At 43.2% G+C, this 22871-nt stretch overlaps 1 protein-coding gene across 6 annotated transcripts in view; it reads right to left on the bottom strand.

The window, feature by feature from the left end:
- ralgapa2 (Ral GTPase activating protein catalytic subunit alpha 2) overlaps positions 1 to 22871 on the bottom strand; it is a 92447-nt gene that overhangs the window by 13185 nt on the left and 56391 nt on the right. For all 6 annotated transcript variants that reach the window (XM_056392964.1, XM_056392960.1, XM_056392962.1 and 3 more), the window contains 5 exons: positions 22648 to 22719; positions 21784 to 21907; positions 21509 to 21664; positions 18461 to 18619; positions 14963 to 15090 (listed from right to left, as the gene is read on the bottom strand). In XM_056392964.1, coding sequence (XP_056248939.1) covers positions 14963 to 15090; positions 18461 to 18619; positions 21509 to 21664; positions 21784 to 21907; positions 22648 to 22719 — 639 coding nt within the window. The remainder of the gene's footprint in view (positions 1 to 14962; positions 15091 to 18460; positions 18620 to 21508; positions 21665 to 21783; positions 21908 to 22647; positions 22720 to 22871) is intronic.

Genomic DNA, 22871 nt, shown 5'->3' with positions numbered 1-22871 from the left:
TGTCCTGAAAATGCCTGTCCACTGGGATCCATTTTGTGCCGTGTGTAACCCCACCCGGCGCTCGCAGACACGCACACATGCTCACACACGGGCGTTTGTGCATAAGTAGGCACACAGACTCAACACACACACACGAACACCCTCCACCCAAAAGAGCCTGTGGCGACCTCTGAACTGGTGTATCTCTGGAGAGCAGCATCCTGACCATCCAGCCTCAGTCTTTGTGTCCCTCAGTCCCCCTGCTGACAAAAGGCCTCACGCCACCACTGGCCTATGACACACACTCAACATCTTTTAAACACACACAGCCAGCAGGGACATTTACGCATCTTGGCTTCAGATGGTGCACCTCTGCTTAAAGATACTCTGAATGTAAACAGTTTATATTCAGAGTTGGTTTCCCACCATTTCTCACCACCAGCACATTGTGTGTATCCTCAGTGTATTCCCTTTCTCACTGGATTTTAAAATAATCTTTAAACCTGCTTCATTAACATCCATGTTTACAAGTGTTGGAAGTCTTCTTCCCCACTTTTCGCAAGCCCCTCACAAGATTTCTTAATTCATAATCACCACCAACTGTCAATTAAAAGAAAATCATGAAAACAGGGAACTGCAAAACTCAACTGACTTAAGAAAGTCAAATTTTGAAGAAAATCTATATTTACCTATCTTTGCTACTATAATGAAAACTGATATTAGCTACATTATGATTCCTTTGAGCACCTTTGAGTCTGGTTCAAATTCTCAGGACATACCTTTCAATAAAAGGTCCCTCAATTCAAAGAGAAGCCATGAATTTCAAAGAGTTTTAAGGAGACCATTGAGACAGAAGTGCGACAGATACAGATTCTATTATAAAAATGATCTCAGAACTGAAGGGTCACAAAACCAAGGTTGTTCCATCACAATGAAATGCAATGCGGTTCAAAGCATGAGCTTACAATGTGCCCTAAGTCAGTTAGTGTCATAAAGGTTTTCGTCAGGAGATGACCAACAAGCCACTGTATGACAGCCCATCAGTTGAAGGATCATGAGAGCATAATGGGACAAAAAAAAAAGATTTGATCTGAATGTCAAGTGGCCAAATGTACTTGAGTAGCCAGTCAAAATCCCAGATTGGACCCCTGTTTTGTTCTTTATTCACACAAAACCATAAAAGATTGTATACATTTTTGTTAACTGCCTAAACTCTCACTTTGCAGTGACTACAAAGATGAACAAAATGAAAGAGACAGACGGAGACAGAAACTCACACACTCAGTTAATCTGAGGCAGAGCAGGGGGTGAAGGTCCAGATTAAGGAAAGAAGCATTAGAAGGGGTCTTAGATCCCCCATACTGACATTTCACTACTTAAGCTCCATTTCTATCCACTTCTAGGTCACAGAAGTTTGATGATAGGGGGGTGGGGGTGGGGTGGGGTGGGGGGGGTGAACGCCCACTCCCTCATCATAATGACTTTCTATTAGTGCACTGCTAAAAGCTGGAGGACAGAAGAAAGGAGGCGTGGAAAGTAATAGATTCAAAATCAATTTTGAATGTAAGTTATTGTTTTAATATTGCAAATCAGAGAAAACAGTTCAGTTGTTATCTCAGTTCAGAAACTGTGCAAGCTGCTTCTTTGAGAAACACCATCTAAAAAAAAAGAAGAAAAAAAAAGAAAACACCTTTACCAATCTAGACATAATCAGGATAAACATGACCTTATGATTCTGAGCTTTACCTGAAGAACATTTAAAAACTCAAAGCCTATAAAACAAAAACAAAAACCCTTGCCATGCAGGGGGAGAAACCACTCCTACACTCCTCCACACTAGCAGCCAAGGTTAATCCTGTTTGTATGAGCGCTGGTAGTAAAATGGGCTCTTGTAGTGAAGAGGGACAGTTTAGAGATGAGGTGGAGGGTGCCTCTAGGTGCTTGACCCCCTCCTCTCTTAGCTCCACATCTGCCCATTAACCTGGGCCAGTCAGCTTGACCTTGGCGAGGAGAGGAGCTCAGGAGTAGCTCACAGCGCCATTGACTCCCAGCAGTCACATAATTGGTCTGTTAAGAGGAAGGGGTTGGGGAGTGCTTGGTTGTGCCGCACTGCCAATGCAAGCAGGGTAAAAAGGCAGATGTGGTCATTATTATTTTTTTTTGGTGAAAGGCACGGCCCACCACCTCCTCATTCCACATGCACACTTATAGCAGTGTTGCTGGATATCACACAGATACTGTCCATCTATATGGATACAATTAAGGGTTAAGTGTCCTGCTCACGTGGTAAACTAATAGGAGAAAGGTGTCAGATTCAAAAAATGATTGTTTCTTAAATGACATGTACACAGGCTGTTGTTACTCGTCATTACACTGGGGACCCAAGGAGGCAATGAAAGAAGACTGGTGTAACATGAGCATGTTTAAATCAACAGGGGATCACAGTGCCATCTCCAGGAAGCATTGGTATGGAGAAACGGATTAGACTACATATGGATGAACTGTTATACTGTCATTCTGCAAAGGGAGATAAGAGGCAGAAAAATGGCAGAGAAGCAAGGAAATGTACACGAAGGAAAGGATTGGTGGAAACACTAAAGCAAGGGATAGAACTATGGGGAAAGAAGGTGAAGATGGGAAGGAGGAAGGGAAGAAAGAGGGATAAAGCCGGGCAGGTGTTGATTGGAGAGAGGCCGCGCGGTGAGTGCCAGCAGTACCTGTTGTCACAGCGAGGGCTGAGGTGTGAAGCTCGTCTCAGCAGAGGCCCTCAGAGGTGTGAGGTGATTATGGGAAAACGGGGCAGAAGACAGAGACATTTAGAGAGAGAGACACAGGGAGAAAGAAAGATAGGGACAGAGAGAGTGAGTGTGGCAATAAAGCTGGCTGCAGGAATAATGGCAGAGTGGGAAGGAACAACAGATTGAGATGGATAAAGTGAGAGCGGGTATGACAGAAACTAGCCTGTTGGGTGATTGTATAGTGTGTGTGTGTGTGTGTGTGTGTGTGTGTGTGTGTGTGTGTGTGTGTGTGCGCGCGCATTTGTGTGTCCCACTCCCATTTCATATGGCAGCTACTCAAACCTTGGTGTCTCATTAAACAGCTTTTTGCTGTAGACACAGAAGCAGGACAGAAAACGTCTGAATGTGTCACAGATGCATTATGATGAGTGGAGGTGTTTGTGTGCCCATTTTCTGGGTGAGCATAGACATACACAACATCAGATGCTCCAGAGGAATAGCTGGTTTCCGAGAGTTTTAACAAGAAGCCTAATTAGGAGCAGGTCCAGGAAACTGGAGCTCAGGAGCCCCAAAGGAGTTGGGTCAAACCGTAAGCCCAGGTTAATGACACCTCCTGAGGGGAGAGTTTCCCACAGCAAGAGCTTTCTAAGCTCCAACCTCCACACCTCTCTACCGTCCATCTGGCATTCAGACAGCAGGATGGGAAGTTATGGCTGTGACATCACACCTAACCCGTGACATCATCACTGCCCATCAGTGATTTCACACAGGTTTGCCACAGCTGCAGACAAAATCTGATGTCTGCTAGCTGGCATGACCAGATTATTTATGAGCTGACTGGAGGAAGTAGTCACCCATTTTCTTAAGTCTCTGGCAGACCACCATTTCTCCGGGGGACACTAAAAATTGATTTCTGCTCCACAACAAATCATAAGACCAGCACCTACAGCAAAGTCAATGTTGACCCCTAAACTATGTTAGAACACACTGATTGTCGGGGGGTTCACAGAATATAAATGATACAGCAACAAGTCATCCTCACACACCAGAGATACAGGACAGTCACAAGATACCTGGTGACATCATAATTTGTTGCAGTATGGTTTGTTCATCACAACATAACTGCTATCAAAGCCTACTGGGCCTGTGTATTCAGATGAGCTGAGTCTGTAACCAATCTCCTTTTCAAAGGACTCTGGTCTCCATTGATGAGTCCTAACGCAGCAGCCTTAGATGTGAAACACAATGGATCGACATGATTAATCAAACACAGGCCCATTATAGCCAGACAGTCACACAGGCCTCCACCGTGCATTAACAGAAAGTCATAATAAGATGAGCTACAAAAGGCTGATAGGGATGAAGATTAACAGATACAGTTCTTTGACTGGCTGGGTAAGAGTTCTCTCTGAGGGTCTCCTTTGTCAATGATGATGACCAGAGTGACATGAATGCCTCAGCGTTCTGGAAACATTATTAGGTCAGGACAAAGGTGGGCATCTTATGAGTTATCTGAGGTGAATACGCATCATATTTTTCCTCCAGTTCCTGCTATTTGAATTGTTCAGAATCGAGACAGGGAACAACAGCATCTATCTGATCTCAATTTGAACTTTTAATAAAAAGTCAAAGATGGAAAAGGGAAGGGCATGCTGGCCCATCTGATTACCTATGAGGCATTTCACCTCTTTTTTCTTCCAACTTTCATGATGAAATTTATAGTCTGATAATTATTATCAGGTTACAGACTCAGGTTGTGTCCGCCTGTACCAACCTCAAAGCAGCTCATAGCAGCAATCAAAGTCCGCTGATGTTCCACAATCTATTTGACACATCTAGAAAACCAGTCTGACACTTAAATTGCAAGGCGAGTGTGCCAACTCTGGGTCATGCTAAATGGCTCTGATCTTAACCCTACGATAACACTGTTGAGACAAGCGCTGATGAAATATTAAAACAAAATGAACAGAGGCTTCTGCAATTTTAATGAAGCTTGTGGCATGTGCAACAGAATAACTGTGATGCGTTACAGCCAAGCATCTCCGTCTGCTTCCCTGCCAAGACATGCTGCACATGAAGTCTCTTGTTCCACCATTGCCCCCTCTATGAAAGGTTCATCGGGCCAATTAGGCTGCCTGGCCTTATGCAAAATGCCAGGCATTTAGCGGGAATGATAATGATTAGCACTAGGTTACATATGATCACAGCTGTGGTGAATGCACAGAGCAGTGAAGGTTAGTTACTGAGGGACAAGAGTGATTTCTCATTTGCACTCATATTTGCATTTTGGACATATTTCAATCAATGCCATTTTGATTACAATCAGATACTCTTATCTAAAAATGATGTATGTCCAGCCAATTAGTTTATCTCATATTGTCAAAATGGTGCTAATAATTGTGACTGAATATGATGTTGTTGAAGGGTCAAGGACATGATGTAAAAAATTATTTGTTGTTGTTGTTGTTGTTGTTTTGTGAAGTCTTTCTTTACGATGAGCACTCAACCCCAAAATAAGTGCTACAGCTTCTTTCAGTCAAAAAGCTGTACATCCACGTAGGTCTAAGATCCTTATTAAATGTAGTTGTTTTGTCACTTCATCTCTTACAGATTCAGAAATTCAATTTTCTTTTGCCTTCACAATCTGAAACTTTTAGTTGGTTTATTCCTGCAATTACCATGCTGGGTGGATAAGGAGCTGGGAGGGGCCTAGGAACGGGGCCCAGCTCTCTATCTACTATAATTATAATGAATGAGGATGACGGCAAAGGCAGACGTATATATATATTTATGCACACATAAGCATGCACACAGAGAGAGAGACACACACACAAAACCTTGTGCAAAAAAGAAAATGGACTTCTGTGTTGGCAACAGCTTTTTCCTAATCCTCGCCCCTGGGCTATATTGTGCAGTCAAGCAGGCTATTACATGGCAACAATTAGGGGGGCTGGAGCCCAACACCTGGTCGTCTCCTATTCTGGCCCTTCAGTGGCAGCTGACTGTACAGTCTCACAGCCAGGTGGCCCTCCTTCAATGACATTAGCTAGTCACTCCAGGGTTAATCAGGAGCCTGCCATCATCCAGTGGGCATGCATTGAGCTCCATTCAAACTGGGAGCTTTTATAGGAAAAGGGATGATGGAGGCAATGTTATAAAAACTTGTTCAAGTGAAGATCTCAGACAGAGCCCAGATAATCAAAATGAACTTGGGGGAGGGGTTAGGGCCTCTTGGATTCGTGGCCTAAGTTTGGTGCGCTGCGTTGATTGGCTCAAGTGGAGCTTGCGGCACGTCAACTGTGCATCCTGCAGATTATAATGGACCTTTTCATGGGTGGACAAAAACAGATGGAGGAGCGGGAAGTGCTATACATCCAAGCAGACGGGTGATGGTGTGGGGGGTGGGAAACAGGATTTTGTCAGAGTCGGCAGATACAAAAACAAGTGGGTGTAGCTAGAGCGGCCCCCGCCATATCTGCCCGCACAAAGCCCCATTCCAAAGCCCCCTGGCTTGGAGATCTGAGGGTAAATAACACTCATTAGAATAACAAAAGCTATAGATTTGTACCCCAATCAGCTAGAGTCTCATCAATAGTAATTAGAGGCTATACATAACTAATGAAGATGTGTACACTACATTAAACAAAGGTACGGAGAGCTGTTGTGTAACTACACATAGAGTGTTGGATAAGTGGATGTCTGCAGCACAAAGCTTTTCTTACGTTTCAACCACAACAATAAGAATAAGCAGCTGAGTCGATGAATGAATGATCATAATCATGTGTCGTATGAATCCTCATTCTAACGTCATGCTGTATGACAAAGATGCATACGTTTTTAAGATAAGATGAACTCACTACTAGAATGTGCTTTTCCTGTTTCTGCAACCAGCAGTACTTTCTTTGTTTGACATCAAACTCAATATTATTGCGGCCTGTTGCAATGGAGGGACACAGGAAGATTTTGCCAATATTTCTCAGTGCTTCTCTTTCAGCCACAACCACCACTTGACAATGAAACACAGACTATCAATATTAACACATCAAAGGCTGCTTTCTGTAAGAAGAGGCAGACAATGCACAGTGATACATACTTAAATGTTTTGTTTTTGTTATTGCTTTGTTTGCCTTGCCTTGTCTGTTAATGCAGAAAATTCCATTTAGTGCAAAAATGCAAATGCTGTGAGGCACAAGGACATCCTCTAAAAGAGAACAATGGCCACAGGCCAGCGGAGGAGCAGACACTGCCTTTGAACCATTTAAAGAGGCATTAATGTGCAACTTATAAATAATCAACTAATTCCTTCTTAAAACACCCAATTAAGTCTGTGACATTAAAAGCAACGCAGCCTCATAAAAAAAGACCAAGGCTAGTGTCTGAACAAAAAAAAGAGAATTGAAAATTTAATGGCCATTTAGGGACAAAGAAACTCAATAATGTCACAAGGTGTCCTCACAAGAGTCCCCAAAAACCCAAGGCCACATCAGAGACCAAGAGATTCCAGCGGAGAATGATGAGTGACATTTCACTGACATTTCCCAGCAGCATTCAGTGCAGGGCTGTCTCAAGACGGCGTCAGAAATATCTATGGATATGCTTGAATGTGACACAGGCGTTAAGGGATGCAGGTTCTTTCAGGGGACGGCCTCAGCTCTGGGGCCGGTGATGAGGAGCCTGGACCCTGGGAGATTGAATGGTAATCACTGGAGCACAGATAATGGATGATTGAAGGCTCTTTCTACGCCGCTGTTGGATTTCAATATCAGAGAGGCCCTAGAATTGGGATTCTTATCAGGGGCGGTGTGTCAAACAAAGGAGAGCTGAGCGTGAAATATGGGGTCCAACTCAGGCACACGACCATGGCGATTAGCACAAGGATAAAAAAGGCCGCACAAACAAAAGAGGGCAGCTTTGGCTGGACAAAGGGCTGTCCACTGCCTTGTAACAAGAGAGACGGAAGGAAGAGGGGACATAAAGGAAGAGAGCGAGTACTTGGTGGTAAAAGGAGGACAGGACAAGAGTTTTGCTGAGATGGCTGGAAGATGAATAGTGACAGAGCCAACTGTTAAAGGGTGTTCCAGATTCCCTGCTTCTGAAGAGGAATAATGGACCAGCAGGGATGAAATGCAATATACCCCGCCTCAAAGCCATTCATACACATCCAAACAAACACACATTATCATTCGCGTACACACTCGTACGCACAAACACACATGGTGGCACGAGGCTTCACTTCTCTGCCAAGTCCATCACAAAAAAAACAAAACAAAACAAAAAAAACCAACAAAATTATTCCCATTTATCCCCGGATTCCAAGCGCTACAGCTTGCCAGGAAAGCTCATTAACCCTCCCTTTAAGAACCCTGAGACAAAAGAGGGGAAAACAAAACATAACTAATCAATGAGAACGCACCCATTGGGAGGGGTGGATGGGGGGGCAAGAACACGCATCCATTTGGATAACCTGAGAGGGCTAACAGCTTTTGCTTTGGTGTTGTGCTGGCTGGCTATGGGGCGGGAGAAAGAAAGTTCATTAATTAAACAGAGCTGGGGGTAACAGATGGAATGGCTAGCTGGATTCTAATCACTTAAAGCAAACAGACAAGTTTTTACACCCGGGCAAAAAGCAGCACCACCACACATCAATCACGATGAACATGTCTTCTCAAAGTCAGGACTAGTCCAGTGGTGACACTGGGGTCAGGGTATTCTGGCTGACTGACAGGGACCAATGACCTGTTAGTGAGGTAGTCATAAAAGTCATTTAATTTTTTTTTTTATATCTAGCGAGGGCATATGTAGGATTTTTGGACAGTTTTTCCAAGGGTATAATCTTGACGGCTGTTAACATCCAATCAAACACTGTCAGTCATTCCGTTACATATTAGCAGCCAATTTGGGATCATTACTCACTGTTAGGCCTACATGTTCAAGTGTATGCAAAATATAATAAAAGTTAGAAGAACATGATCTCTTCATTGTCTGCTCAATCTGTGTTAATTTATTCTATTGAGCCTTAAATTTAGAGAAATAGAAGACTTTTCTCTGGTTCAGCAGAATGACAATACAGCAACATTTTTTTTTTTTTTTTTTTTTAAACACAGGTATGTCAGTGAATTTCTAAATTTTATGTCACTGAAATCAGAGATGATCAACTATCTGATGATCAAAATATATAAAAGTTACAATTAATACCCAATTTTGGATTTAGTATATATTTAGTACTGCACTTGCTTCGCCATGCTTTCTGTATGTAAAGAGAAGGTCTAGACCTGCTCTATTTGGAAAGTGCCTTGAGATAATTTATGTTGTGAATTGGCGCTATACAAATAAAAACTGACTTGACTTGACTTCTCTACTTTATTCTGAAATATAGGTTTGTGTCAGCAGAATAGGAGAGATGACAAACATCTTGTAATTCTTCTCAAGAATTTGCATAAGTAATAAGTCCAACGTTGTATTGGAATTTAAATACATCAAAATACTGAAATGCCCTAATATTGGTATAGGCAAAGCAGTTGTCAAAAATACATAAAATGTGTTGGTCTTGTTTATGTAATTCTACCTGATACACTAAGCCTGAGTTGGGGATGGGACAGAGAAAGCGATCCCACACAAAACTGGCAGTCTTGCTGGCTTTCACTTTGCCGCTCACAAATAGACAGATGTCAGACATGAATGCACAACAGACGGAGAGAGAAGGGGAGGGGCATGAGGGTGGGGGTTCAAGTTTAAAAATACACAGAGCACAACATTCTTTAGGTTACACTAGGCTATGTAGTTTCTGTTAGTGCTCGTTGAAAATTGCATGGTTTCTTATTATTTCATATACTGTATAAAATCTGGGTTATTTTGGCAACAGAACGCTCCCTGACTGTAAATAATGGTTTATCAACAGTAAATAATCAAATGGGATAAAACTGAAATTACCCTGCTGGGCTAAAATTAGACTGAAAGGAAGAAGTTCTATTAATTTGGCAACAACAAACAAAAACAAAAAGCAAACACACAGAATCCTTATTTGTTGGAAAGGTTGCCGTGAGACACAAACAGAATGCATGATGCACACAAAAAACACACCCGCACACACATAAAGCAGTAATCTTGTAATACCTGAGGCACTACAAAATAAAAGCGGTTCCTGTATACATACAAACACAAACACACACAGGCACAACAGTTTGACACCAGCAGTGTGTGTATGCTACCCCAGGCGGGGCTCTGGGTCCCTGCTGTTGGCCGTCTGGTTCCACGCCTGCTCTACCTGTGTTTAAAAGCGGCGGCCCCCATGAAGCTCAGACCTTAGAGTGCAGGCTGGGCTGGGCTGGGCCCCCAGGGCTTTCAGGGTGTGGGTGCCTTGCAGCGGACACCTTTTGTTACAGGCTGGGTGGCAAGAGGAGGAGGTACTGATGTGGGAGGGGTGGAGGGGCAGAAGAAAAAAAAAATGAGTAATGCTATGAGTCATTCTGCATTAGCAGCAGGGGAGGGAGACAGGGAGAGGGGGAGTGGATGAGAGGGGGGCGAAGGGAGAGAATACTTTTGCATGTTGTATGAAGCTAGACGCCATATGCCATCCGAGCTGGGCTGCCTCCTGAGTCAGGGCTCTTGGTTTGACAGGCCTATGCTTGCCCCCTCCGCACCCCCAAAGCTACCCCCCTTCTTCCCTAACTAACACCCTCCTCCCTCTAGGCCTTCCTAGGCTCCAGCAATGGGCTAGGCAATTGCTTTGGTTGTGCATTTGTGTGTGCTCTTTGTATTTATGTGTGTGTGTGTGTGTAGGAAAGGGGGGGGGGGGGTTACTCAGTGATCTGAACACATCGGACATTGTCGTGAGTCCCGGCAGGAACAGCTGGTCAGCTGGAGAGAGGGGTGGGAGGGGGTATGGATAAGGAGGGGGAAGAGATGGGAGGCAGTGCGGTACACTGATAATGGGATTAGGTTAAAACATTCAGTGGGGGAGAGACCCCTCCTCTCTCTGTAGCCCCCCAAATACTGCATAAACTCTCAAAGCCAATGCCCAAACCACCCTGGCCAACTCTGAGTAGGGACACCTCAGAGCTGGCCCTTTACCCAACCTCCATCCACCTACACTCCCACCAACAGCCAGCTGCATCCAGTAATATGGACACAGTACTAGACAGTTAACATCATACACTGTGTGACAAGTAAAGTGATTTCTTAAGCCTCCCTTTGAGAATTTTACTGTAAGTTACAAATGACTTGGGGCTATTTCGTTGGTCGCCCCTGTTTTCCATAAACAGGAAGTTGGCTAGTCATACTCATATCAGCTCAGGCCATTACATGAATCCAGCATATAATGACAAGCTTGGCGTCTCACTGTGCCCAGTCAAGCACTGTGTTTCACAGTGATATAGACTGCTGAGTATTATCCATGAGACTGCTGACAGTTATGGCACAACAGCTGGCAAATTAGACCTATCAACGATGTTAAATAATTCATGTGAGACAACACTAACGTGGCAGATCCTATTCATGGCACCCCATCATGCATGCAGGCGCACTTTCATCTCTGCTAGGTGAGGAATCTTACAGTATACAAAAGAACGTGCTGCCGTTGGACAAAGACACAGTGAGAGTGGTACAATAACTTGCTCAGAAGGGGTGTGAGAATATGTCATTGTCAATGCAGTGACTGTAACAATTATGATGGCATCTGGTGGGGGTGCAGCCACAGCGCACAAAGGAGTGCATACAGGATATCTTATCCATTATTTTCCAGTATACATCCATTAAAATTATGTACATCACCTTGTTTTGGGCGTTCTGTGGAGCTGGGGGATTGTAGATATGCTCACATGAGCCTGTGAGGGGAACATGACAGACTTCAGCAGCTTTCTGGGTTCCACTGAAAGGATCAAGCTTCCCTCTCTTCTTTTTGCTACTGCACACAGACACACACAGACACACACACAGACAGACACACACAGACGGACACACACACACACACAGACACAGACAGACACACACAGACAAACACACACACACACACACACACACAGACACACACACACACACACACAGACACACACACACACAGACACACACACACACACACACACACACACACACACACACACACACACACACACACACACACACACACACACACACACACACACACACACACACACACCACCTAAAAGCCTGGCTCGCATGACTGGCGATGGGCAGAAACAGATTATGGTTATTGATCGCTGCCTGGAGATGGATCTGTGTGTGTGTGTGTGTTTATGTGTGTGTCAGAGCAGAGGATGGGGACTAAGGGCAGTGTGCAAAAGCTATTGATTCTGTGCAGTGGGGAGGCTGTGTCTCTGAATCAAGGTCAGTTCCGCACTGTCTCACCTATTAGAAACTTGCCGTCTTCCCAACACACACACACACAAGACAGTTTTTACCCTTTACAATATCCCCATCACAAAGAATGATGGACGGTACATCAAACTCAAGTGCTTGTTGAAGAGAGAAATGAATCCCGGCTTCTGGATGAAGACATTATTCTACAGTGACAGTATGAAGGATCTTCATCGTGCATGGCAGCAGACCGCAAGGCCACAGCCGGGGTTCAGGTGACACAAACAAACTCAATGTCTCCTTTAAGCCAGTATGTCATACATTTTGTGTGTGCAGTGATAAGCTCCATTAATAGAGGCACAAAATGATATTCACTTAGGATACTCTGTTGCCAATAAATTAATAAAAACTATGGTGGTTTAATAAAAACTTAAGTTGTTTTAGATTTAACATTTTGTTGTCAAGTGTATTCAAAATGCAGCTGTGCAGTGTGGACTAGTTGCAGACAATACACTTAGAACATACAAAGCCAGACCAGCTGCATTTTCCATCAGGCATATAAATAATAGATGATACATTATGAGTTGTCTGTGAGAGGCTTGTGAAATGATGTCCATGAGGCCTTGGTTGTGTATTGACAAAAGAAACTGATGCAAATTCTGACTGACATTGAGATCTGGCCACTGTACAAGAAAAACAATGCAATGACACAGATTCCACAAATACTCACAAAACAGAGAGGGAGTGAAGCAGAGAGGGCAAGAGAGAGGGGACGTAATGGGGAGGAAGACAGAAAGACAGCAAGAGGAGAGGATCTATCTGAAAAAACACTCCACAAGCCTGTCTGTGTGTGTATTTTCTGAAAATGTTGCTGGTGGTCATTTTTCAATATCAAATCCTATTAGCTTGAGAGATCCGGTGAGCATTGCAGTTGACTGCTGGAGTCCTCTCGAGCCTTGTGACAGAGTGAGAGAGGGGGCTGCAGCGCCATACTGGCCTTTTATCTGGACACACAGGGGTCATATAGCTTCTCTTTGAAGAAATATTCAACTAATTACCTTGGAGTGTGGCCTCACAGGCAGAGAGCGGACTGAAGATTGTTAAGGCATTGTGAAGGGGTAAACTAAGGATGAGGATTTTCATCTTGCATGGAAAAAAAAAATACACATCCCAGATGATGTCATTGTTCCAAACTGTGAGAGATAAAGAGCCACATATCCTGAGAAGATAGAAGAATGACAACTGGAGAGGGAAAGGTGCAAAAGGCTGGTGTAATACAACAGCAAATCCGACGATGAAAACATATGAAAGAGTAACTGCACCTGCCACTCAAGGCTGTTTTGTTCACGGTTCATGCCATTGCTGGACATTGTGTCAGTCATAACATTCTGTGATACCAGTTCTCTTAAAATCTAAAAACTTGGATATCACTGTCACACTGCATAAATCAAATTCAACATTGTGGTCATTCATTACTTTATACATCGCCTCTGTCCTCACAATACCCTCTAGCTAGGCAGACAAATAGCTGACAGACAGACACACAGATACTTTTGCTGGCAGTGTGCTTCGCCTGGCACATTCATTCATCTCCTCTCTTGGAGTGCATGAGGCCTGGCATCCTATCAGTGCCAGAACTCCAGAGGCAGTGCTTATCTCCTCTCATAGATCATGCCTTTGTGCTGTCTGCTCCTCTGCTAAGGAATGCCAGGTAAGGCTTCTGTGGCCCAGCACAGGCCTGGTACTGTCCCACCTCCCTACTCCCCCCACCCCTTGAGGCTCACAGAGGCAGGCAGGCCTGTGGCTTGCCCCCCTCTGGCACTGAGAGTCACACTGGGCTAATTCACTTGGCGTCGGGTAACAGACATCTGTCACTCAGGATGCCCCCAGGGACACGCAGACGAGGCCTGATATAGGGGTGGGGGGCCTGGGGATGTGCTGTGCTGTGAAACGCATACAGGCAGACACATACTTACACACACCCAACTGTAAACAACACACACAGAGTGTGTTGTAGAGTAATTAAAGAGCAAAATCCTTCATTCTAAGTAACTCTGATACCAGAACTTGATAATGAATTTTTTTTTTAAAAGTCTTAAAACTTTAGATACTAGTCTTCCATCTAAATGAAATCTCCTTGGGGGAGGTTTCTATGGCAACCACCAGAGTGGCAGCGTGGTTCTGGTGAGGCGGTGCTGTACATGCTGTCCGAGGAGGAGCGGAACGTTAGGATAGATCAGGTTTCCCCCTCCAGGGCCCATCCCGACTCTGCCCCCCATCTCACCCCCCAACCCTGTGCTGCTGGCATTCACATGCTAATTCATCTCCATTGGTGATTACACTCCCTTTAAACCAACTGACAACTACAGCTGGAGTCAGGCTCTTAACGGCACACTGTTGGATGGATGGGTGGATGGATGAGAGCGAGTGTGCATGTGTGTGTCTGTACGCACTTGTATGCATTTGTTGATGGTGCTCTTATTTTGGCTCTCCTTGTGCTCCATAAAATGGTAGTGATAGATGATGACACATTATCTGTGCTCCTACCCAAAACAGCCTCACACAACCTCCCATGCTGCTCCAGGCTGTGAAACAGTCCTGGCCTAATAGCTGTATGTAAATCAGCCAGCCCATAAAAATCAGTGTCAGCATTCAGCTGTGTACGTTGGCTGACGTGACAATCACGCCACATGTCTCAATGAATTTACCCAAATGGGCTGCTGGTGGTGCTGAAAATTTATGCTCAGAGGTGTTATGCATCTAATGAAATCATCATGAAAATATTGCTAAATGTATGCTCATAACATTAATGGTCTCAGCTGTACGGGCAATAAACGCTGATCTTTTTAAATTGTTACATTCCTCTGATGAGCCATTCATATATGGGATAGTGAACAGTAAATGAGGCAGAAGGCATGAGGAGTAAAGGATACAAGCTCTGGTAGAGGGTCAGCCGGGACTTGACAGCTCTGCTGGCATTGATACAGGTGGCCCGCACCAAGCTTGGCAGCAGCGACCCAGTGATGATGGCGCCATTAAACAGAGGCCCAAAGAAAGGAACCTGAGGAAGTTAAGAGAGAAAAAAGAATAAGACAGAGTAAGAAAATTAGGCATTAAAAACGCCCACATCGAATCAAAGTTAATTTGTTCAGTCTCCTGTTTTTTATAAGCAAATGCTTTAACATAAAAAAAGGTTGGTTAAAAATCTTTTTGTTCTTTTTTGAGCCGTTTCTCCATCTGTTTAGGGCAGGGTTCAAGTTGAAATTGGATTTTACCTAACTTTGCATGACAACCACACATATCTAATGTGAATCAATGTTAGGTAAATGAAATTAAAATGACAATCAATACTAAACAATGCCCTCATATTGAGCTACCGAACAAATACAAAGGGCCAATATCCAGTTTAGCGGCAGTGTGTGAGTGTGTGTGGGTACACGCGTCTGTTCATGCATTGGAAGGGGGCCCTTAATCAGTGAAGCTCAATGGTCGTTGACCTGGAAGTTGACGTGAATGTCAAAGTCTCTCCAAAAGGTCCTGCTGTCTTCAACTTGGCAGTTCAGTGAGTATAATAAGTAGTAAAATTAAACAATAAATGGATTTAAACCAGAAACGATACAGACCAATTAATTTAATCACATGCTACAAAACTGGAGCGACACTGTGTAATCTTACATCAGAAACCTGAATAGATAACTTCACTGTCATGTGAACAAATTAAGCGCACCCCATGGAAATTGTTGGCTTTTTCAAGATATTTGTATCAGCAGTGCCTATTAATAAAGATGATATACTCAAACAAATAACACATAAAACATTTTGTAGTCATTTTCATAATTTAAACTGATAAATTATATAGACAAAAAACATAAAACAGATCAGTAACAAGTACAAAGTAAGAACACCCCTAAATTTATCAGACCTTCAGGTCTAGCGTTACAGATTAGGTTCCAATTATTAGGACCTCCTTAGAGTAGAGCAGGTGGAACCTTTCTTATTCAAACCTCATCTAGGGTCTGATGTTCTCTTTGCTATTGAAGTGTGTGGTATCATCATGCCCAGATCTGAAGAGCTCTCTATGGCCTTCAGAAGAAAAGATTGTGAATGCGTCTGAGTTTGGCAATGGATTTAAAAAGATACTTGAATTATTTAAAAGAAATCATTTGACTGTAAGGAAAATACTTTTCAGATTTCAATCAACTACCAATTAGTGCAGGCCACCCCAGCAAATTCAACCCGAGAGCAGACCGTTTGATGCAAAAATAAGTCTCTAAGAACCCCAAAATCTGATCACAGGATCTAGAGGTAACTCTTGCAACTTGCAATTGTCTTCAATCAGAAAGAGATTGCACAAATTTGACCTGCATGGGAGGTTTTGGCAGGAAAATGCCTTTGATGTCCAAAAAGAACATTAGAGCAACACTTAAGTTAGCAATTACATATAAGCAAAGACTGGGCCTTTTGGGATAATGTGCTCTGGACATACGAAATACATATAGAGTGTTTTGGTCACAATAACAGTACGCAAGCTTTTCAGGGGTAGAACCTTGTGCCAGCTGTGAAACATGGTAGTGGAAATGTTACGGTTCAGGGTTGCTTCAATGCCTCAGGGACTGGGCAGCTTGCAGTCATTAATTCAATTCTGCATCATATCAAAGAGTGCTGGAAGATAATGTGAGGTCAACTGTCCACAAGTTGCAGTTGAACCAAAACTAGACCTTTAAACAGGACGATTATCCAAAGAACACTAGTAAATCCACCAAGGAATGGCTCAAAAAGAAGTAATGGATGGTTATGGAACGTCCTCGTCTAAAGCCCAGATTTGAATCCCATTGAAATATTGTGGGAGGGGATTTGAGATGGGCAGTACATGCAAGAAAAGCCTTAAACATTTTAAACTGAAGGAATTTTGCATGGAAAAAATTTCAGCAAGCTGATGTCAGAGATGGTTCGACAATTATGTAAAATGCCTACAAGGAGTTATTTCTGCTAGCTATTTCTAGCTATTTCTAGCCTCTGAGGCCACAGAAAGATATTACATCTATTGATATTTTTGTTGAATAATGATTGAAAAAGCAAATTTTCCTGGTGGTTTTGTTCAAGTAAATTACCGTTATCTGCAGGCCCCTCAAAAAGGATAACATTTTTGGTTGTTGAAATATGTTGATAAAGAGTTTCCATTGAAATGTACTTATTTTCTCTAATGACACGACTGTGTAGGTTCTAGGAGGAAACACTGTGGAAACAGTAAGAATTATAAGAAGTCTAATGGCTTGTATGGGGTGGAGTTAAGTGGGCAGAACACTGGCAACTTTGTTTTGGCTGCAGAAACCCTCTGAAGCCAGAATGTGTGTATTCACTCATTTCTGAACCATCTGCAACTTTAATTCATACTTTAAAGCAAGTTCTCATACTCCTCTGTAGGAAAAGGTCTTCTTTTCCCTTGTTAGATTTAACTGTCAGACATAAAGTGAATACAGTGCAAAAACAGTCAAAATAGTCTCTCACTAGGTGTTAATAGAGGCAGCTTGCTTCAGAGTAACAATGACACCATTGCTGGGGTTAATTTTCAACCTCACAGAGATGAAAATAAATTGTTACTATGATAATTAAACTGGTAATAAACATTGTCTGTAGAAGAGTAGATAACTGCTAAATGAATGAAGAGGAAATACTGAAATGGAGGTAGGTGAACAAATAAGTGATTAATAAACCATGGGTAGCACTATAGGAACACTACAACCATTCCTCCAGAGAGATCAGAGGTCTTTTGAGGCGGTTGCTATAGCTTGGACTGTCCTAATAAAGCTAAAGTGAGACATACACAACATATTCTGTCTTGCATTATGTTATCTATTCCTCAGTCATCTCTCTGAAAAACGACTTGTTTTAATTAATGCCTTAACGATGAGGAATACAAAACAGACTGTATTATGGAAAATACTGTGGATATCGGAAGACCAGAAGCCAGCCATCTCAGATGACAAAATTTCACTATTCTCTAGAGGGCCACACAGTGAGTGCAGTGCTATGGAGTATCCAAGATGAAAGCTAGTCAAGAAAGGCTAGTAACCATCTCTGAAAGCACATACCCACAGTGTGGGTAATAATGCACTGCTGGAGTAGGAGCCTTCAGATGGAAACCGCAATAGTTGAAAGAACCTATAAAACTGACAGCAAAGTCTGAATAGAAAGCAAGCACAAGGGACTGCTTTAATTCACGAACAGAGACTGGAAATTAGTGCAGTGCTGAAAATAGCCTGTGTGGTTTTCTTGCTTATTATGCCTGCAAAATAAGCTGACATCTTAGCACAAAAGAAAAAGCAGCGAACTAAAACAATGTTTGAGGACATGCATTAAATTACTTCCCACTTCCAGTGTGTATTGTTAACAATGGTCTTAACCAAATCCTGTGATGGCAGTATTTTTACCTGTGGTTTCTTCACAATCTGGATGAAATACATGTGGTTCTTCATTGGGTAGATGATAATCAGCACGTCTCCAAAGTCAGTTGGTATGATGCCACGTCGGTAGTCCCTGGTGTGCTCTGACCACACTATGTGAACCTCGTCATTTCCCAGGTGGCGTAGCTGTTAAACAAACAAAATCAGTCTAATCAAGTACCTGGCGAGTGAAGGTAATTTTCCTCCCATGGTGATGATGACAGGAATACAAATTCAGTGAGACTCAGTGAAACTGGGTTTATCCAGCGGCCACCCCCATGACCTCTAGAGGGCTAAGAAGTCAACTGAGGGGATGAATGATAATAAAATATTATTTACTGCTGGCAAGTCAGTAGAGGCTCCACAAGTAATGTGCCGTAACTGGCTTTTATCACTACATGCAGCAATATATTATTTAACGATTTATTCCATTATAAGCACTGCTGTAAAATGGTGTACTCTAAAGATAAAACATAAATGCAGCAGGTGCAAGAGCAAGGTGACTGCTTACAGCTAAATCAGAAACTGTTTGGAAACAATGGTTTAAATAGGGGTCTCGGCCGTGGTTTTGACTCTTTTTATAGCTTTTTTCATTACAAATTCAAATTGCAAACTCAAAATGCACAAAATTGAGCATTTTAAAAACAAATAATTCAAATCCAATTAACTGTCTCCATCAGAGAGATAAAATTGCCTCCCATTTCCACTCTATTCACAAACACAAATGAAACTGGGCAGGACAAGAAGATACACTTAAATGACAGGAAATTGACTGATGCTAGTTTGAAATAGGTAAACAGCTTTCCCCTCTCCAAAGTAAAATAGATGGACACAGCTACATTATAAGTGTAGATCACTTATTAGCTGGCAGTCCAGTGAGGTTGAATCAAGCTGTTCTTCCCCTTTCTGGGGTATCATGGACAATGAAAAGTGAGCCTCTACTCAGAAGAAAACATCTGCCAATGTACTGTGGGCCTAATGAGCTATTAAGAAACATGCCCCCGCCACCAAAAATGCAATTAGCACATTCTGTTATAAGCCCTTAATTATGGTAATACGGTAATCTTAAACAAATCCACGGCATGCTGATTACTGGAGCTCGCCAGTTCAGTCTGTCTGTCCAAGGATCAGCAGGTACCAACCAGGTCAGTCACTGGGACAATTTCAGAGAAAATGTTGAATATGCATTTGCGGTAGACAATCAAGACTGGGGTGTTAATTTGGGTTAAGATATTAGCATTTGGATGAGCTGAATCACAAGTTTAATGAGGATGCTTATGCTCTGGTCAATCATCTTCTGCACCAATCTATTTATTCCTTTGTTAATGACATCCAAATGTTTGAGACTTCTTTAATAGAATGTGATTCAAGTCAAAGGCTCTTGTCCAATTAGCCCTCTTTGACCTCCCACCTACCCAATGGGCTTCACACACATGGAGACAGCAAACCAGAGGACCCCAGAACACAAGAGGGTCCTTATAAAAACAACCTGCAGCAGCCCAGTTAAGCTGCAAAGCTGCAGCGCCTGGGGGTGAGTGTGATAACTAAAGCACCCGTCTATCTCCCTCTCTTACACGCACACACACGCACGCACGCGCACACACACACACACACACACACACACACACACACACACACACACACACACACACACACACACACACACACACACACACACACACACACACACACACACACACACACACACACCATGGCCTGACCCCAACCCTGCAGGTCGCTCTATAACCGCATTACTGAAGCCAGCTGCTACTGCTGCAGCCTGCACTGCCCTAAAACCCACAATTGGATTGAGGAATTCATGGTTTTCCCTCTTTTCTTTTTGGTTTCGCTGTTTTTTTTTCCCCCCATCGTCCTCAAACAGGCAATCTGCCCAGTGAGAGCTCCCTCACAGTACCTCTCTCTGGTCACAGGCAGTAAAGTGGGTGACTGTTGGCCTAAAAGTGTTATTTTTAAATTGACAGGGGAAACATCCCACTTGAACACAGAAGACAAAGCTCATTCCAATTCTCCATACCATACCTTTCTCTTCTCTCTGCCCCCTCCACCCCATTTTTTCCTGAATCATCTGCACATGCAGCCAGCCAGCCAATTTCGGCTGGGCCTGTGGCTGGTGTGGAGATCTGTGCAAGGTGAGCATGAGTAATTACAGAAGTTCTCGAGTGAAATGAATGGAAGTGGAGTGGCAGCACACTCCACTCTGGGCATGGCCACCCCTCCAGTGCCTCACTCTGGTCAGCCAAAGTCAAAATCTTTACTCAGCTACTAAGCAGAGGTTCAGGATGGGTTTGGAATGAGTTAGGGGTTATTTGTGAAACAGAGAGGGGGTAGGTCTGTGGAGGACTGGAGGGGGGTTGGATATGAGGAGAGCCTGATGAATTTCCCTTCTCAGCAGGGTACTGTATGAGAAGATTGGCAGCACGGGCAGGGGCCTTGCGGCTCATTTCTTCCTGCTAACTGCTACTGGTGCACTACAGCTCAGAATCCCACTGCAGAACCCAATCGATCGCTCCTGTGGCGGCAGCAGGAATTGGATAAAAGGATCCTGCCGGCATCCGGCCGGCGCCTGCCCTCGCAGGGAGAGCTAATGGCTGAATCCAGGCCCTGGTCACAGCACACAGGGAGGGGGGCAGGGGCTAGCAGAATCACAGTCATTACCACAGCGGCACATGCCCTCTCTTCACTCATGCGCCTGCGACTCTCTACTCCTCAGGCCTGCCTGGCCAGGGTCACTAATCAATGCCCGCACTCTGGAGTCACACCTCCTGATCACAGCTTAACACAGAGCTGAAGGCTACAACAACATACTGCTCTGGGCAGGAAGGGCTGTGTAGCCATTTCACTGCATCAAACTGGCAAAGCAGTTTTTTCCGATTTTTCTTAACATTCTCTGGACTTGAGGTGTACAATTAATACAATATATCATGATAATCCAAATATCGCAGACAGACAGGAATTGACCTAAAATATCTTGCCGCAGGTTAAAAACAGATCATGGACATAAGCAGGACGTTTTACCTTTTTGGTGAGGCAGTCATCAGAATCAGATGGCATGCGCGTGGAGACATGGAAGATAGCTTCCACAGTGGAGGTAGCATAGTAAGGAGCTGTTAGACCAGTGCTGCCATTCCTCTGGAGGCCACCCATAAAGCCACAGTGCGTGGCCAGGTCCACCTGGGGGTTACATGTACATTGTAATGTTCTGAGTGTGCCTGCACATCTATGTGTGCATATTTAGACTTATATTTGTGGATACAGATAGTGTGTTGATTTAAAGGTGTGGTTGTCTGCACCTCCCATCCCAGTCCAGACACAAAGTCTTCATAGGCCTGGCTGCCTGCACTGTTAGACAAGATGGAGCACTTGTCTTCTTGGCCCTCTCCAATGTAGAACACAGCAATCTTGTGTGTCTCTCGACTACAGAACAAAATATATAGTTGCCAGTATTAAAAGAACAACAACAAAACAGCCAATTTTACAAATGCATCAGAATTTGAAAAGCTTCTCACTCCTCCAGCCACTTTAGATAAAAAGGCTTTGAAATGTGAATTCAATGACTCAAAACACTACACCTTGCTTATCAAGGTAAATTGTGCGACTAAGTGTAATTGAGTTGCTGAATAAAATCATGAGAGTATTGCCTCAACTTTCCCTGTTGCCATGGCAGTACATCGTACTGGGGACGATTTTGGGGATTTTGCATGCTTTCGCACAGGTTGTTATTGCCCAAACAAGTCCAGCCATTTGGGAGAATCAGGTCCAATCCTGAGGGCATTCTTTAATAAGCTCCTGTCATTAGCAATGTGTGGAATCCTTATTGATTGGACTAAAAAAGACACAGTAAGAGAAGGACAGCAAGAGTGATAGTGAGAGACTTCCAGGGCTGCGAACAGCAGGAGGTGGTACAGATTAGGAAAATTATGGGGGAAGAAGGGAGGGAGGGGGCAATATGATGCTGCTTTGAGAAACTGTATGACGTATAAAGTTCATTTCACCTGTGTAAGGACAGATTTAACATAGGCCTGAAGTGGCAGATGAACAGAGAGTACTACAATATAAATAATAATAAATAATAATTATTATTAGTTATTTTGTTCATTGGTATATAATTTCTACAGGGAAAATCATGAAATTAATTTTCTAATGAAAAGCATTACCACTGCCTGGAATCCAAGTTCTTCAGTTCTCTTAAGAGCTTTGAATTTTTCTTCAGCAGATGGAAACTTTTCCTGTATGAGAAAGAAAGTCTTGATTAGACATAATATTTTCAAGTCTATAAAAGTTAATGCAGGAAACTGCCACACTGAGTGAACAGAAATTATTATTTAAACTGTCAAAAAATAAATTATTTTCAATTTAAGTTTTGTTTTTGTGCTAAAGA

This window comes from Seriola aureovittata, chromosome 13 (assembly GCF_021018895.1).
Source record: "Seriola aureovittata isolate HTS-2021-v1 ecotype China chromosome 13, ASM2101889v1, whole genome shotgun sequence".
Classification (NCBI taxonomy): domain Eukaryota; kingdom Metazoa; phylum Chordata; class Actinopteri; order Carangiformes; family Carangidae; genus Seriola; species Seriola aureovittata.
Note: the sequence above shows the minus strand (reverse complement) of the source record. Positions and strands in the feature narration are given on the sequence as shown.